General features: G+C 40.9%; 1 protein-coding gene across 2 annotated transcripts in view; it reads left to right on the top strand.

Annotated features, from left to right (window-relative positions):
* asic1b (acid-sensing (proton-gated) ion channel 1b) overlaps nucleotides 1-15,680 on the top strand; it is a 167,647-nt gene that overhangs the window by 138,748 nt on the left and 13,219 nt on the right. The window contains exons 1-3 of one of the 2 annotated variants that reach the window (XM_010780424.1): nucleotides 540-1,322; nucleotides 8,173-8,323; nucleotides 13,391-13,518. In XM_010780424.1, coding sequence (XP_010778726.1) covers nucleotides 711-1,322; nucleotides 8,173-8,323; nucleotides 13,391-13,518 — 891 coding nt within the window. In that variant the 5' untranslated portion in view covers nucleotides 540-710. Of the gene's footprint in view, nucleotides 1-539; nucleotides 1,323-8,172; nucleotides 8,324-13,390; nucleotides 13,519-15,680 lie in introns of those variants that run through there. The other variant, XM_010780425.1, reaches the window with a different exon arrangement.

A 15,680-nucleotide genomic window follows, 5' to 3' on the forward strand; every position in this document is an offset into this window, starting at 1 on the left:
TTGTGTGTGTGTGTGTGTGTGTGTGTGTGTGTGACGGTCTTGAAAAGGAAGACAAATGTTCTGTAGCTACTGAGGCCAATGATTTCATTCAGCTAACAGCACAAGAAACAGAGTGTGTGTGTGTGTGTGTGTGTGTGTGTGTGTGTGTGTGTGTGTGTGTGTGTGTGTGTGTGTGTGTGTGTGTGTGCATGTGTGTGCGTGCGTGCGTGCGTGCGTGTTGTATTGGGGTTGGAGGTGGGTAAGTGAGAGTCATGATTATGAAGCACACAAGGAACGTGTAATTGCATTATGAATGTCTTTTTTTTAAACTAGGCTATATCCATTGTCTCCGGAACATTTTTTTTCTTGTAATGTTGATGAAATAATCCCCCTGGTATCCTGTTGCTGCACAGTCGCGCACTAAATCATTCTGAAGAACCCCACGACCCCCCACCCTCCTCCTCCTCCAGCTCACCCCTTGGACAAGCCCAGGGTGCGCTGTGCGACTGACAAAATACTCCACGAGCTGCCGCTCATTGCCCGCGAGGCGCGAGCTCGTGCGCTTTCCTCTTTCTCTCCCTCTCTGTTTCTCTTTTTTTGTTACTCTCTCTCCCCTCTCCAAAGTCTCTTCCTAACAGCAGCCATCTGAGAGCGCGAATCCGAGTTCAGTCTCATTTCACTGTGACCACACCGGGACCGATGTTCAAAGCGCGCACAAGCCTTCGTCCAAGATGTGCCAGTGCACCTCATCTGGATCCAAACCGAGACCGGGCTCCCTCGCCGAAGCCGGGAAGCTCTTCCTGAAACACACCACCCTACATGGCTTGAGGCACATCTTCCTCAGCGGCTCGTACCCGCGGAGAGTGGCTTGGCTGCTGGCTTTCCTGGCGGCTCTGGGTCTGCTCCTCACCTGGTCCTCCAACAGAGTTCGGTACCTGCTCTCCTCACCCGTGTACAGCAAGGCGCACATGGTGTACGCTAAGCGGCTGGTGTTTCCCGCGGTCACCATCTGCAACCAGAACCTGCTGCTGCCGCGGCGCATGAAGAAGACGGACATATTTAGCGCGGGGAGGTGGCTGGGACTTTTCGGTAAGAACTGGCAGGTGTCCCCCGCCGCAAGAGAGGCACTAATACCGCTGGGAGATAATGGAGGGAGCGAGGGGGACGAGTCTCCCTGGTCCCCGCTGTCTCGGATTTTGGACTTTAACCACTTTCTTCCTCCTCCGCGGGAGTCCCAGCCGTCCATGAGGCAGCTGCTGGACCGGCTGGGGCACCAGCTGGAGGAGATGCTGCTGTACTGCCGCTACCAGGGGGAGCTGTGCGGCCCGCGGAATTTCAGCACCGTGAGTGTATCGACAAAGTTAAATTGTTTGCTCGAACTTCCCTCCCTCCACCCCTCCCAACAGGTTGATGCAGCTTTTAGAGCAGGATGCAGCTTTTTCAATTACTGTGCTGAGTCAGGAGGTGAAACGTTAGTAATTGCCTGTCAGTATCTTTTATGTGTTGCGCGGACAGATATCAACTCGCTGAGCAATTAATTTGAATTGAACACAAGCAGAAGCAGGCACCAGGCTGCACACCGATGCGTACCTCTGCACCGATGCTTGTATGCACCTTAGCAGATACATTAAATCTCATAGGATAATCTCATAGCATATGCCATATAAATGCTGATATAATAGTGTGCATAATATTTGCATTTTAAAATGGATCACAGGATGCCATTTCTTAATACGCATCTGTTCTTCTCTCCTTCACTCAGTTCCCCTCTGCTTTTGTGTACCATCACCCACATAAATAAACACTGTGCCATATTATGATCGTCAATTCCACACCAAACAATATCAAAATAAGTTTCGTTTTAGTGAAGATGCTCGAAGTGTGTTCACCATATGGTGGGAACTGGTCCCTCTATTGTCTTTCATCACTGCGGGATCAATGTTAACAATCTTATTTTCGCAAGAGAGCAATCAGCCCCTGATGAAGACTTTTGATTCATTTAGCCAAGCTTTACAAAACACCCCGATACTGTGATGGAAAACAGTTAGCGCTGGCACCTCATTGGTAAACTGCTGCCCCATTGATTGCACTCCATCAACGCTTGGAGAACAATCCCCCCCCCCTTCTCTCTCGCACTTCATTACCCAAATTTGTTTTCAGTTAAGTAGATTTCTCTGGTATTCGAAAAACTGTTTGATGTTAGAAATCAGATTGTTGCTGTTTGCAGCAGGCATGACTGAAAGCTGTTTTATGTTTTAAGGGAAAATGTGTTATTTACTTGCTGGCAGCCCTCCTCAGGTTCAGGCTATATCCGCAAAGTATATACATCAAACAAATGCTTTTCTTTTTCTTTCATCACAAATGTCTCTGCAACGCAACTCGAACCACAAAACAAGTTATCACAGTCAAACACATTTATTACTAATCCTACCAATATGTTAAGGAATGGTGTGCAGTATTTTAAAAGGGTGACCAAGCAACAGCAATCTATTTCAGAGATAAGCTTGATGCCGATGTCTGTGTTTTGGGGATATGTGCTTGTGCATTGATAATCAATGATGGCCTGCTTGGCCTCAGGGCTGCAGGAGCTGTCGGCATCATGAGCCAGACCAATATAATCAGTCACACTCGAGAAGTGAGGTGTGGAGGAGGGAGGGGAGTCTGTCTACATACAACAGGTCACATGATGTATTGACTTGTTTGCCAGTTCTCTCTTGAAACCTAAGTTTGGTCCACTGTCCTCATCAATCCATCCTTCCCTCCATGTGGCTGCACCATCCTTCTTTATCACCACTTTAACAACAAATACTTAATTCTCAACAGGTAGGCCTTTCCACAGACAATGATTTAACTCACGAAATCCCTCCAAAAACATGCAGCGTGCAAGCCTCAGTGACCCTTGTTCGCCCTATTGATTGACAGCTTTCCCCACCTAAAGTCTAACTTAATGGGTGGTTACCTTCTGTATTCCTTACAATCAGTGTCTCCGATATTTCCTTTTTAGTTTTGTGATTAAAATGTTAAAAGACTTCACCCTAAAACTAGAGCATGGATCAGCTACTGCCAATAGCTTTAGATTGCTGGGCTTGGGATATCAATTGTTTGCTACCTTATAATGAACTAAAAAGACATTAAAGGCAGCAGTTTTTATAACAGAATGTGTAAAGTTCTGTGGAAGTGAAGTAAGGCAAGGAAAGGCAAGGCAAGTTTATTTATATAGCACCTTTCAACACAAGGAAATTCAAAGTGCTTTACAAAAATGAAAGACATTAAGAGCATTAAGAGCATTAAGAGCATTAAGAAATAGCGCAGCGGAAACATGTTATAAAATGGCATTTAAAAACAGGATTTAAAAGCAAAGATAATTAAAAAAAATGCAGGGGAGTGAAGGGAGTAACAGTGCAGTTTAAGGTATTAATAGTTCAATTAAAAGCAATGGCAAAAATAAAAGTCTTCCGCTTGAATTTAAAAGTAGTAAGAGTTGCAGCAGACCTGCAGGTTTCTGGGAGTTTGTTCCAGATTTTTGGAGCATAATAACTGAACGTAGTTGCAACCATCTTTACAGTAACCGTGAACTTAATATATTGATAGCTTCATACCTGCCATTACACCTTCATTAAGGGGGATCATTTTCACGTTTCATGTCATTGTGTTTTATGCTTCTATGACATGTTTTTTGTTTCTCATACTGCCTGTGCTGCAGCATCCTCTTTTCACCCTCTGTCTGAAACCAGAGCCCAGTCTGCTCTGATTGGTTAGCTGGCCGGCTCTGTTGTGGTTGGTCAACTTTGATGCAGCACTACAGATTGTTAACACAACATTGAAATATTGCCTATTTACAAATCCAGCAGACATAGTAAAGATTTGAATTTAAGTCCGATATATTTTGGCTCAGTTCTGCTCTCCTCTAACTCTTGAAGGAAATATTTAGCTCTTAGCCTGCTTAATATTTCGCTTCCTTCACCAGTAAGTGGCTATTTATATTTTGCATACTTGAGTGCATTGCAGAAAGTACGTTAATCAGAGTTTTTCAGCTGTACAGCTGCCTGCTTTTTCTGAAAATGATGATGAAATGCCCTAAAAGTTTAGGTTCAGAGTTCATTCCTGACCTTGGAAACAGCAGTTTACAAAACAATCTCGCCCCAAGGTCCATTTAGCAGCTTTTTTTGGATTCTCATCTGCTGAATGGCTGTGTTATGCATAGAAGCTCCACACAAAAACTGCTTAATGGACCTTGGGGTGAGATTGTATTTTAGAGAGCCTGCAGTTATGTTAAATTTTTGTTGGGGCTGGCTGGATTAAAAATCTGACTCTTTGGTGTATTTTTGGCTAGATCTATTGTTTTGTTTTACAGTGTGATATGTGAACACTCCCTCCACATACAGATGAAGTAGTCGATGCAGTAGAACAGTAAATTACCACACTTCATTATTTACCTGTTACTTGTATTCATTGATCGTAAATATACTCCATAAAGTTCAGTGATAAAATCAGTGAATCCTATGTGATGCCAAGTTGATTTAGTGCCAAGTACTACACAGACAATCTTTCTTTTGTGTCTGTTTTTGAAGCTGTCATAACACATTGCACCTTAGTGCTCAGCGCTGATCTTGAAATCAATGGAGGGGAGGGAAAGTGGTTCCCTGGCAACTTTAAGGAACAGCTTGTGCAGCCTTGTCACATTGTCATGTGAAGGATGGCCGAGGGCCATCTCAGCAGTCTTGAGCTGTGTGACTGTGAATTATTTATCATAGAGAGAGACTATGGCATTCCTACACCCTACAAGAACAAGAGAGAATGATGTCTCTCAGTGTTTTTCCTCATAGGTGGGATCGGTTTTAATATTTTATTCCTGTGTTTACAAGTTCACACAATACAGTGGTTTTCAGTTTAAGGGCAATAGGCAGTTTGAGCAATAAAAAAAAGCTGCTTAGGCATCACAAATATTGGCTTATTTATTTAATTATATTATTACTTTATATAGTTCATTTAACTGTGCTGTATTACATTTAACATTGTGGTTTATCTTACTCAATATTCTTTATACTTTTCTTATCTCTGCAATTTGCAACGTTTTGTCTTGTGCACTTTTTTATTGTACTATTTTATTTCTTTATTTTATTGTATGTTGCATTAATGGGGAAGCCTGGGACGGCCAAACCTAAGTTATAGCTATTTTTCACATGACAATAAAGCCTTTTATACTTCAAATATAGAAACTCACTTCTAACTCTAAATGTTTTTAAGTTTTTTTATTTAATAACAACAGTGTTTTCCATAAATGTGAGTAGTCCTTCAATGCAGCTGATTGCTTCCATAATTTCAATAATTAATAATTAAATTAAAACAGTTTTCTATTGTTTTGTTTTTGTTCAAATGGGGTTTCTGCCTCTAGTTAGTCCAGAATGTATTTTAGGATTGCTTATGCTGCACAAACACCGCCAACTCCATTGATGAAGATAGACAGGCTTTGCGATCGATAGACATGAAGAATGAAGAGAGACTGAGTGCAAGCCTCAGAGCTGTAGAGCACAATGGAGAACCCGACTCCCCAAGGTCATCACCAGCACCCACCGCTGCTGCTGCTGCTGCTGCTGCTCTTCTCTCTATGAGCCCAGCACTATATGTTGGTTACCACAGCAACTCTGACTATAGACCTCCCCTAGTCAGTCACCACGTTAGCAACACGTACACGCAGATGGCAACGAACACACAAATACTTTATACTCGGAACATCACCATGTGGGTATGCCCATCATTCCCTCTCACAAAAGTGTGCATGCTCAGGCGCACGCTACAAAACAATCACCAGCAATCGCATCGCTGTTGTCTTGATGTACAGTATATCTGCCAAATGCTTTCAGCCTCTTTTTCTGATTGTCAAACTTGTCTCGTAAAAAAATTGTCATTGTAAGCAGTAAACGGGTAAAACCAAGGAAAGAAATTGCCTTAACAAACTGCGTGGTTTTTTATTTGTTTGGGTGTCGCAGGGTCCCATGGGAAAAAACTGTGCATAGAAAAGTCTCAGAGACCGTTTTCTTCTGCAGGTTTTTCCCATTCCTATCATCAGATGTGTTGTGCAGGTTGTGCTTTGATATCATTAGATTCCCCCCGCCTTATATTTTCTAAAAAGTAATTATAAACACAACAGTGATCTGATTACGGCGGGAGGCGGCTCAAGGACTGAGATGGATTCAGGGGCATTTTATTGATGTTTGTATCACTGCACATTGGCAGGCACAGCACTCACTGTTTTTGATTCACTTCTGCCACTTGTGCACTTGAAAGGTCACTTTTATATTGGGTTCAGAACGCTTTTTATTACATTTCTCCACTTTGTGTCTTAAAAGATCCCATATTTTCGCACCCTGGGAGGCAATCCATTGCGATTCACTCTCCATTTTTTTTTCCCGCACACTTCACTGAGCAGGATTCACATTATGCTAACTTTTCTTTTGTGAGACATGGCTGCAATTTCTCAACTCTATGCATCTGGTGTTTGTGACGTTTGAGTCATTTTTCCATGATGTGCTTATGTCTGACTCATATGTCACTCCTGTAATGAACGCCTATTGATGTGTTCCCAAGGACCTCATAATGCATTCATGAGAAATATAAGAAACATTCTTCAGACGGTCCCAGCTGAAGAAAAGCCTTTTGTGCAAGCTATCTGTGTTTAGCTCAAGTTATTTGTACCACTACCTCACAATGATGCCTTATCTCTAGTGAGTACAATTGTTAAGACATAGAGTGGCGGACAAATATAGGGAGACTTATATTAGTTATTACTTTCCTGCTGATATTGTACTCAACAAACCCCACCCCCACTTCCTTTTACCATTTCCTCATATGAATGTCAAAACGTTGAAGGTTAACAATAAGTTAATTGTGAGCGAGGATGCTTTGATACAGGGCTCACAATCATGTGGCTTGACAACAAAGTAGGCAGACATTTTATTTTGGATCCTGGCCATGGCTTTCAATTTCCTAATGTCTATGATTTGATTACCATCCATTAGTTCACTGGCATCGTGTCTTTGCCAATAGATCAACGTTTTCTGCTGGGCTGTAGTAGCTCTACAGCACTACTGTGCAGCTCATTCCTGATCCAATAATAAGACGAACACACTTCAGACATGTAATCCGAGGGCATAAATAGTTCAGGTTTCATGAGACGGCAGCATGTTCACTGAACTCTTAAGTTGCATCTGCAGTTTCGTGTCGCACTGTGGCGATAAAGAGAGACTGGAATTGGTTGGGCTCACTTGATCTGGTGATGCTTTGAATTCAGTTGTGAGAGAAAAAGATGACACTTGGTATTTTATAAGAGCTTTACAATGGAGTCAATTCAAAGGATAAATTCCCCAAACTCAATAGTTCTAGCTTTTTTAACAGGGAATATTTTATGGTTATATTAGTTTTCAATTGCTAAATATTTTTGCATTAAAACCAGACACTTAAATGTCAACTTGTGCATGTATTGGTTCTGCTTTTTTGACATGTATAGGACCCAAACCTAGATTTGATGATAAATAGGACAAAAACAAAATGATAAATCTTCTGACAACTACTTTGATTTATTGATCAACCCTTTTTCATATCCCAGAGCCCATCGGGACATTTTCAAATAACTTGTTTTGTCCTCTGATAGTCAAAAAACCCATAATATTCACTTACACGCAAGCAGCTGGAACCAGTGAATGTGTGTTGTCTGTGCTTCTTGCTGTTTAATAACCTGCACACTGACTGAAATAGACTTTAGAGCTCTAATGATAATAAAAGAATCCTATCCAGAATTCCTGAAATCATTACCTTCTCTTAAATATTTAAATCTGTATCTGAAGTATCTTTTTGCAAAGTTTGATTTGATGCCAGGAGCCATTGTTGGTTTGTTTGAGGGAGTCCCTCTCTGAACAAAGTAAAACATTTTTGTTTTCATGTCATATTCACTCAAGCACATACTTTATCATGCAGCTCTGAGAGGAGTGAGGGCTCAGTGTGTCAACACTAAGACCTCTGAGGCCTGCAGCGGACAGCCTAACCAGAAAGGCTTCCTGTAGGAGCTTTCCTGCTGCTTTTAAAACAATCCCCTTCTCTGTGCTACCTTTATCTCCACAGGGTTTTTTTTCCTTATCATTTTGTTGTGACCATGTATCACCTAAACCCCTGCATTTGTCTCTTTGTGTTTTTCAGATATTCACACGCTATGGGAAGTGCTACACCTTTAATTCAGGCCAAGATGGACGACCCCTCATGGTGACGATGAAGGGTGGGATGGGTAACGGCCTGGAACTGATGTTGGATATCCAGCAGGATGAATACTTGCCTGTATGGGGAGAGACTGGTAAGTTTACCTGCAGGATACATTACATCAAACATCCTCTTCCCAGTGGGGAAAAACCTCAGCCTAAACCACAAGATTGGTGTTTACGTTTGCCCTTAAGCCAAAACTTAAAAAGAGATTCCCTTTTTTTTTTATCAATTAAACACAGAAGTAGCTTTCAGAGCTGTTAGAAAAATGTCAAGGAAAGACTCTATCACAGGGATTCCTGCCCAATCTGTGAGATAGAGGCCTGACTAGGTGTTATTGATGTTTCTGTGAAACCCTAACTCCATTTAGTTTAGTGGAAGTGCATACTTCAGACCTGGACTATGAAATATTCTTTAGACTTTTATTGAACTTGATTGATGATCCCTGGAAAATACACGCTCTGATCATTTAAAAAGCGCCCTCTGTGTTCGTGGGATGTTATCGACTAATCTGTATAAAGACAGATAGATATTGATCTGAGAATGTATTTCATTGTAATATAATTGTATCCCTTGTCAGTTAGACTCAAAGTCCACATGAATCAAACAAGAGCAGCACAACCTGCCGGATTTAAAATCAATGGAGGGTACAAGCTCTTCCATTCTGGGCCGAGCCCTCATCAAGGCAGTTGAGTCTCCTCTGTGCCGCTCCGAGAGACCCTGAAACTTAGATTTTTAATGCAGCTGCATATGCTGCTGTGTGTTGGCATCAATATTTGACATGCAGTGAGCGATGAATGTAAAGAGACAGTTCAGTATGGTCACGGAAACTCTGAACATGATCATTAAACATGAAGCCGAAAGCTATGACTACAATGTTCAAACATAAGGCTGCATGTATGCCAGAGCTAAATGATTTAAATATATTAATATATAATGCTCTTTATGCAAGATCATTAAATAATGAAAGACTCCTATGTGTTTGAAAGATAACGATGCAGTAACTACAGGCATATTTTATTCTGTTTTCATAACTTTATGATTATTTATGGCTTCTTTTGCATGAGGGTTGTTTGCAGGTTTTGTCATTAATGCCAAAATGGTGCAGAATGGCCATTGGTTAGTCGTATTAGACAGCATTTAGCACCTGTTTGTTTAATCTGGCTGTATGCCGTGCATTGCATAATGTTCCATCTCTAACACCTGGGGCCTCATTTATCAAAGCATGCAAGCTCTGAATGTGCACTTGGAATCCACAACTGAAGATATATGTACTTATTAAACATGTACACGCACAACTTCATACAATTACTTACATTGTAATCATGTGGATAAAAGCGTCTAACATGTAACATGTAATGTAAAGGCTCAGCATACTTAGCATACAGAATGCCAAATATGGTCAACACTTCCATCTCAAAATCTGAGAGATTTTTTATTGTGGAGAATAGTCTTATTTGATGTTTTGTACTGTAATATTGTGCATAAGTGCTTATGACAATTGATGAAAAATGCCTACGTTTTTGTTTAAGTCTTTGCCATCCAACATTTTGGGCACACAAAGATGTTGTTTCTGCTGTTGGTCTAAATAATGTACAATCTTCATTAACATCTCCTAAGTACGCTAAACAAAACTGTTTTTTTTACACTTCAATAAGGACCTAATCGAAATGTTGGGACAGGCAATGGAAGTTGGAAGAGCTTGTACCCTCCATTGATTTTAAATCCGGCAGGTTGTGCTGCTCTTGTTTGATTCATGTGGACTTTGAGTCTAACTGACAAGGGATACAATTATATTACAATGAAATAAATTCTCAGATCAATATCCATCTGTCCTTATACAGGTTAGTCGATAACATCCCACGGACACAGTGGGTGCTTTTTAAATGATCAGATCAGAGCGTGTATTTTCCAGGGATCATCAACCAAGTTCAATAAAAGTGTAAAGAATATTTCATGACAGATGAGTAACCTTTGGTCGGATAAAGTTGCAGTATGCAAAATAGAAATTGGATACAACACCTCTTTAATGTATTTTATATAACAAAGTTGCACTGAATTCCCTTTAAACTGACTCATTAACACAAAGTATATCTGGCTCAGTTAAAACAATTAACATCCAAAACATAACTGTTAATTATTACAGATTCTTCTTCAATTAAATATTGTCAACAAATCATTGTGATCTCTTTAATGGCTCCACAGGTGCTCAGTGATGCACTCATGGGCCCTTTCTCACTTCTCTTATTTTTCATTTCCTCGCTCCTCGGTCTCGGTCTCACCGGAAGTTGATTTGTCTGCGCCATCTTGAGTAGCGTCCCAATGGCCTTGTTTTTGCCGGAGGAGCGAGGAGCGATAATGGAGGAGCTATAATCGAGGAACCACCAGACCATCCTTCGATGAAATCCTCAGACACTCGCCCCGCCCCCTTACTGTGTATCGCTCACTGATTGGACGATGCATTGCATGCACTCATCTGATGCTTCTTGACATGAGAGCAGTTTCCCAGCGGAGTGAAGAAAATACATGAACCTCACGGGAGTCATTCCTCAGTTTATACCGTGTTTTGTTTCAATTAATGTATCATTTAGTTACAAATATGTGATATATCTGAACAACAAAGTGGTCAAAAATCATTTTATTCATTTTTTGGAAACATTTTCATGATCGCTTTTTTCGTTTTACATTTTCATTTATTGTCATTTCCATTCAGTCAGTCATTAAGTGCTATTTAAAGTGTTAATTTGCTACATATCCAAACAAACAAACAAAGTGTGCAATCCAATGAATATTAATCTAACTGGGTTTTGATAGATAACATATCTCTTTTTCTTCTCTCAATTATTTTATTTATTTTGTGCACTCTAATCAATATTAATCAAACTATTGTTCGTTTATACATTTTAAGAATGGCGTTTATCTTTTTTGAGAATTAGTTCTTATTTTATTTTATTTATTTGGGTTTGCAACAGATGATAAAAATGTTTGTGTCAGTAAATGTGTACTAACAGAGGCAGTGGTGTGTGTGGAAATAACGAGGACAGACGATCATCACAAACGGACGTCGCTTCACGTGACGCTCCGGAGGAAAGGAGGTCCCATTGCTCTTAAAACTCATTTCCCTGCTTCTCGTGGTTTCCTTGCGTCTCTCCATGCTTCCCTGGTGGGAGGGACTAGACGCAGGGAAACGACGCAAGTGAGGGACACAAGGAATCCATTTAACCAAAGTGAGAAGGACCCCTGGAGAAACCGGTGAAAATGGAGGCATAATTTAAATTAACCTTGTTTACTAAATATGGAACCTATACGTCTACAATCTATCCATTATTACATCATTGAGTTTGGGTTTGTTCATTTTGTGATTAGGAGCGGTGTTATATGTATTGCTCTTAAGCTTTACAAACACCTTGAATATGCATGGCAGATAACACAATTGGCCTGAGGTCTAAAAAAGTATCCACCCATGATGTCTTCATACACACTCATATTATTCAGCGTCTCATAGGGATATTCCAGCATGCATTGTGTTAGTGTGTTTTGTATCCCACAAAAGGTTGTGAGTCTATGAGAGTTGGTCCAACACATGTAGAACTCACTTTCACATACAGGCAATTTAGAGTTGTTGCTTCACATGTCCTGTTTGACTGTGGGTAAAACGGAACAATCAGAGGAAACTTTAGCAGGCATGGGAGAACATTCAAACTCGTCACATAAACATCACAGATGGGAGCATCTTTTCAACCCCCTCATGCTATGATGCAACCGTAGCAACCACAGAGGCCCTGTCCTGATCAAAACGTTCCAGGAGAGCTCACCATGTTGAGATTAAAAAGAGGAATGCAAAGAAATGTGAGTGGGCAGGTAGGCTGATGATGTACAGTACTTTGATTAAAATATATAATTAGTTTTCCTGCGGCGTTTAACTGATGAGCTTTCAACTTTGTTGTTAAAACCATAGCAACAGCACTTCCCCGGGTTCTAACTACCGGTAACTATAAAACACTTTCTGTGTACTTGTCAGCATAGGCAGTGACAAACTTGTACAGCATCAACTATGATCAAGTTTCTATTTCAATCTTAGGCCCAGCCTGCATATAATCATTCCCAGCGTACAAGACTGACAGATGGCCATGACTTAAAGACGACATACGCTTTTTGCAGGCAGGAGCTTGGGCACCACTTATGTTTATTTTGCTGCTCCAAGCCTCAATCGTTAGTCTTGGCCGGCAGTAGAAGACGAAGATGGTTTTGCACCGGGTCTCAGAAGAGCAATGTGAAACAGTTAAAGTCTGTCGCTCTTTGTCGAAGCTCGTCGTCTGCTGAATTACAGCCGCATCCCCGAGCTCTTTAATTGAAAATGGTGAGAAAGCCCTAGCACTTAGAGGACGAGGGCGAGTGACAAGCGCGGGAGGAAAGACGGCAGGAAACAGACATCCTACTTTATCCCTGAGCCAACACTCAAAGGAAATAAATCTGTTCAATCCGGGCCTGCCGACACCATGATAAGCAGTTCCAGGTCTTTGCAAATGTGATAGAAGTGGGTTAGCACAAGTATAGGCTCACCATGTCATTGTGATGTTCCCCTTATCTCAGTATCAAAGAGGCACATCTGCTTCATTTAAAATCTATACAGCAGAGTGCCGGAGCAAAGTGGGCTGTCGGCTGTATTGATTTTCCTTTTATCCTCATCATCATTTATTTATTAATTTATCCATTCACTTGCGTGTTTCAGCCTGCAGTAAATAAAACTCCTGTGGGGGACGTTTTGTTATCAACCGCTCCACTTAGGAGGTCCATCTTCTTTGTCCTTTCATTCCTCATTGCAGCTATTGTTAACTCCGCAAATACTACAATGAGTCATCTCTGGAAGTCTACAGATGTAACTAATGAATAAGCAATTACTCTCTTGGAGTGCTTCTTTCTAGCTGAAATCCGACTACAAGTTAGCGATGTCTTATAATTTCCCCTGTGTTATCTTTATTGTTTTTCTAGATTTGATTCCTCGCTTGTTTTTCACTAACCGGCTGAAGCATATTCCCCCGTTGCAAAGCTTTTCTCTGTGTGATTAGTAACAACTGCTCCTGGTTGGATCACACAGGCCAATGTGTGCATACAAATCACCGTCCCTGTTGTAAATGTCCTCACCTCTTCTTGTCAACAGACGAGACGTCGTTTGAAGCAGGGATCAAGGTTCAGATCCACACACAGGACGAGCCTCCGTTTATAGACCAGCTGGGCTTCGGAGTGGCGCCAGGCTTTCAGACGTTTGTGTCCTGCCAGGAACAACGGGTACGTGCTTAAAGCTAACTTAAATGAAAATCTGGTAACACAAGCATGTCTCAACACATTTCATCAGAGAGAATCTGTTTAGTGTTATTTCATTTCATTTTGAGCACGTCAAAGAGATATTGTGCTTGCAAATCAGATAAACGTTTTGCACAGTCAAAAGGTTGCTAATATAAAAGGAGCTTCTACAGCTTTCATAAAAATGACCTTTATTTCTATAGCCTTTCATTCAAACAATGTGTGCAAGTGCTAACAAGTACCTAATCAATACCCACACACACACAAAGGCGTACATTAATTATAGCAACAAGTATTGCTTCATACCATGTAGCGCTTAGCTTCAACCTTGCTATGTGTGGTTTTGTGAGGCAACCAAAAGACAATTCATTTGTATTGGGACTTCTGTTATCTCAACTCCTTTTTTGTATTTGTTCAAGAAGGGACAATGCTCAATAATTAACATGAGCACTTGAGTCCATCATGTAAATGTGCCAGATTTAGCCCTAAAGGCTCAGATTCTCATCTGCAGTCCCTGGCAGGTTGATTGCATTAAAAGAGAATATACAAGAGCGCATACTGTAGGCGCAGACAGAAGCACATGCTCTCCTTATGTTTCTTATTTCGGCCTCTAAGACCACGAAAGAAATGTGGCAAATGTAGGACACTGTTTGCCAGCGCAAATTAGCACACAAGCTATTTCATTAGATTCAGTTGCTGCTTGTCAATATTAATAGACAAATGAGCAATTGTATAAATACAAAGGGAGTACTAAAGCTAGTTTAGAACATTGGGAATTCAAATGTATGGTTATTATATGCTAAATCTACATTTATATACTTGCACATAGCCATGCATTGATCGCCCTGTTTCTGTCTCGGTAGTGCTCCATTACTAGAACTACAAGGCAGGAAATTCTCACAAAAATATACTTTTCTTCTATTTCTGTGATGTTTTTTTACATCCATTGGTTAATAATGTCCCTACAGTGAACACTGTTGGTCGTACTGTGTGGAAACAAGGCATACTGTATTAGTTTAAGTGAAATGCCATAGAAAGTGAAATTAGTCGTTTTTGGTATCGACTTGAAGAAGGTCACCGAGGAAGCAAGACGGATTTGACCAGCTATTCTTAAAGAACAAAACATTCTAATCTCACTTTGTAGGTATGTGTAAGTCAGTCAGTGTGGCTAATACTAATAAAAAATATTTCCGTGTTTTATTTCTGGTTCATTGTCACATAAGCCTGCCTAGCGATGCTGGAGGTTAAGAAGAACCTGATGTTGTCACGCAGCACATCACCAAACACTTAGCATCTGACATTTCTGTCAGTATTCCAATAAGTAAATACATATTTCAATGTCAAATTCATTCTTTCTTCTGACAGCTTCAAATGCGATTGCTTTTCTGTCGCAATCTGTTACATGGATGCTTACAATCTGACGAGAAAATTGTCATGGAGATACCTTGTCCAGGGTGAACAAGCTTCTAATAATCAGTGACGTATCCTGGGATCATGGTGGGTGTTTCAGGCTTTTCAACTGCAGACATCCTGCACGGCCCAGGTGACCCTGCCACAGCTGATCAAGCCCTGGCCTGAGTCCCATTACCCCCCCCCACACTCTCCTGCTCGACCCCCTTTATACTCAACCATCTGGGGGATCTTTGTGCTGCCTCGGAGGCTGATGGCTCTGCCCCTGTCTGGCCCCGTCACTCCTCTTACTGAGAGCTTTACTCCAACATCCGCAGGCCACTCAGTATCAACATAATTCGTAATGTAACAGTGAGCACAAACTGTGCAGTTAGCAAGCTTATCAGAGACCCTCTCAGGTTGTACAAATGTCAAGGCAAATGGGATGCATTGAGTGATATTTAAACTCCACTAAGAGACATTTATATGAATTTTAAATAAATTACTGAATTTGAAAAGGTGGCTTGTGCTGAAGCCACTGATATTTCTCACCCATCTATCTTCTCTTGACAGAACCTTCTGGTCCATACAAAGACTGCATGGTTCATTTTCTTCCTTCCTGCATTATAAACGTTTCCGAACATTTACTGGATAATTAAACTGATCATATAAATGTAGGTTAATGGAGAATGAAAACTTGTAATTAACTTGAGAAACCATTTTATGCTACTTTATAACTCTTCTTCACTTCATTTCAT

Source organism: Notothenia coriiceps, unplaced genomic scaffold, assembly GCF_000735185.1.
Source record: "Notothenia coriiceps isolate Sejong01 unplaced genomic scaffold, NC01 NC01_scaffold00021789, whole genome shotgun sequence".
Classification (NCBI taxonomy): domain Eukaryota; kingdom Metazoa; phylum Chordata; class Actinopteri; order Perciformes; family Nototheniidae; genus Notothenia; species Notothenia coriiceps.